Raw genomic sequence first — 2,317 nt, 5'->3', positions numbered from 1 at the left:
TTCTCCTTCTCCTTCTCCTTCTCCTTCTCCTTCTCCTTCTCCTTCTCATTCTCATTCTTCATCTTCTTCTTCCATGCCTATTTTTCTTTTCATAGTTTCCCAAATTTCCTAGTTGATTTGTGTCATAAACTTTTTAAATTTTGCATTTTCTTTGACTGATATATTGATCTTTTTCTATTGTATCTTCTAGACCTGAGATAATCTCCTCCATGTCCTATATTGGTGATGTTTACATCTGTAATTCCTGTTCTCTTTCTTAGGTTTTCTATCTCCAGGATTACTCAGTTTGTGTTTTCTTTATTGGTTCCATTTCTTTTTTCAGGTCTTGAACAGTTTTATTCATATCCTTCACGTGTTTGATTTCACTTTCCTGTATTTCTTTATATTTATTTGCTTCCTCTTTTAATGCTCCTAAATGTTTGAATGTATTTTACTGTATTTACTTAAGGGATTTATTTATGTCCTCTTAAAGATCTCAATTTTCTTTATAGGATTGGATTAAAGATCTTCTGCTTGTGCTTCAGTTTCATTAGGATATCCAGGGTTTGTTGTAGCAGGATAGCTGGGCACTGGTGGTGCCATATTGCCCTGTGTCTTGTTGATTGTGTTCTTATGCTGTCCTTTAAGTGGTGGCTGGATGTTTCTGGTGGCAGTAGGACTTATCAGGAAAGTGGGGTGGAGGTCTTTTGAACCAGATAATAGAGGTTAGGGTACCCAACTCTGTTGATGTCCCTCAGGCAGAATCCCTTCTGTAGGTTGTGTCCCAGTCAGTCCTGACTGGGATAGAAGCTGGATCTCACTGGGATGGGATTGGTGGAAAAGGGTTCAAAACTGGTAAATCTTGGGGCACTGGGTTTCCACAGAGAATCAGTGCAATCTTGGGGTCTCTCTAGTGTCCTCCAGACCAAAGAGTAATCCCAGAGCTAGACAATGGGTCTCAGGTAACCACCCAGGACACTCACCTCTGCAGGTTGTCTTGGGCAGAACACCTGGGGTGTTGGCCAGATGTGACTCTGATGAGTGGTCAGGCAGGGTTCCAAGGGAGTTAGCTTTTGGTCCCAGAAGGTTTCTACTAGAAAGGAGGATGCTCTTAGTGTCCTGCAAGGTTCCTCTGTCCAAGGAGCAAGCCAAGAGCTAGACAGTGGGTCATGTACCACTTACCTTTGCAGGCTTTCCCAAGCCTAGAATTATTAATTTCAAAAGAAGAGTTTCTACTGTATAAAGCAGTCTATAAAGAGAAACTTCATATTGAAAAGGATGAACAATGGAAATTCATGGTCTTTAAGTGATGGCTGAGCTGAAGGAGGGGATATGAACTTCTATGAGATGGTGTTCGTATGTCACTTGAGATGTATGGTATAAACTTAAAAGATGTTTGGAGCTGGAGAAATGGCTGAGCAGCTAAGAGCACTTGCAAGTTTTGCAAAGCGCCAAGTTTGGTTATTAGTACCCACATGGCAGCTCCAAGATGTGTGTAACTAGAGAGCCAAGAACTGGATGCCCTTCCCAGGCACCCAACAGTCATTCACTTGGTTCATAGACTCAAATGCAGGAAAACACTCATACAAAAAAAAAATAACAATAACATCAATTTTCTTTTAAAAGATGTTTAAATTAAAATGCATTAAGACGGTGGATACATTTGAATTTACAGTGCCCCAGTGTGAAGCTCTTCCTGCAGAAGGGAGATTGAGTACTACCTCCCAGCATTTGCTGCTTTCATCTTAGCTTCCCTTTACAAATATGCTTAGCTGAGCTCTTTTTCTCTTTCCTTCCAGACACTACCTGGATTTGATCTGCATCCATGTAACAGAGGCTATAATTTTATTTCTCATTTCCTTCAGGAAATACCACAGTAAAACAGTCTCGATACAGGATTATCATCCAGGAAGCAGCCAATGGAGGTCAAGAGTGCCCAGATACCTTATTTGAAGAAAGAGAGTGTGAAGATATCTCATTGTGTCCTACATACCGGTAATTAGTTACTTTTGGATAATCCTTAGACCGGAGCATAATTGTACCATATTTTCTTTTATATATGTTTGCTTAGTGAAAATTTTACGTTGTCACATTTTATAGCTTTAAATATTCAGTAATTTTCTTTTCTTTACTAGAATGTATTCATAAGAAATGAAGAATATGAATACCTAATTAACAGGAGAATGAACCTGGAACATGATTGGCTATAAGTGAGCTACTGGAATGCTGCCTCGTCTGCAATCAGATTTCTAGAGAATGATTCAAAGAGAGATAGGATGAGCTTTTATGTAGAACCTCTCTCTCTCTCTCTCTCTCTCTCTCTCTCTCTCTCTCTCTC

General features: G+C 39.7%; 1 protein-coding gene across 1 annotated transcript in view; it reads left to right on the top strand.

Annotated features, from left to right (window-relative positions):
• The window catches only part of Thsd7b (thrombospondin type 1 domain containing 7B), an 834,275-nt gene that overhangs the window by 490,187 nt on the left and 341,771 nt on the right, over positions 1-2,317 (top strand). The window contains exon 11 of the mRNA XM_028773130.1: positions 1,845-1,974. Coding sequence (XP_028628963.1) covers positions 1,845-1,974 — 130 coding nt within the window. The remainder of the gene's footprint in view (positions 1-1,844; positions 1,975-2,317) is intronic.

The sequence above is a fragment of the Grammomys surdaster genome, unplaced genomic scaffold, assembly GCF_004785775.1.
Source record: "Grammomys surdaster isolate TR1022 unplaced genomic scaffold, NIH_TR_1.0 221, whole genome shotgun sequence".
Taxonomy (NCBI): Eukaryota; Metazoa; Chordata; class Mammalia; order Rodentia; family Muridae; genus Grammomys; species Grammomys surdaster.
Note: the sequence above shows the minus strand (reverse complement) of the source record. Positions and strands in the feature narration are given on the sequence as shown.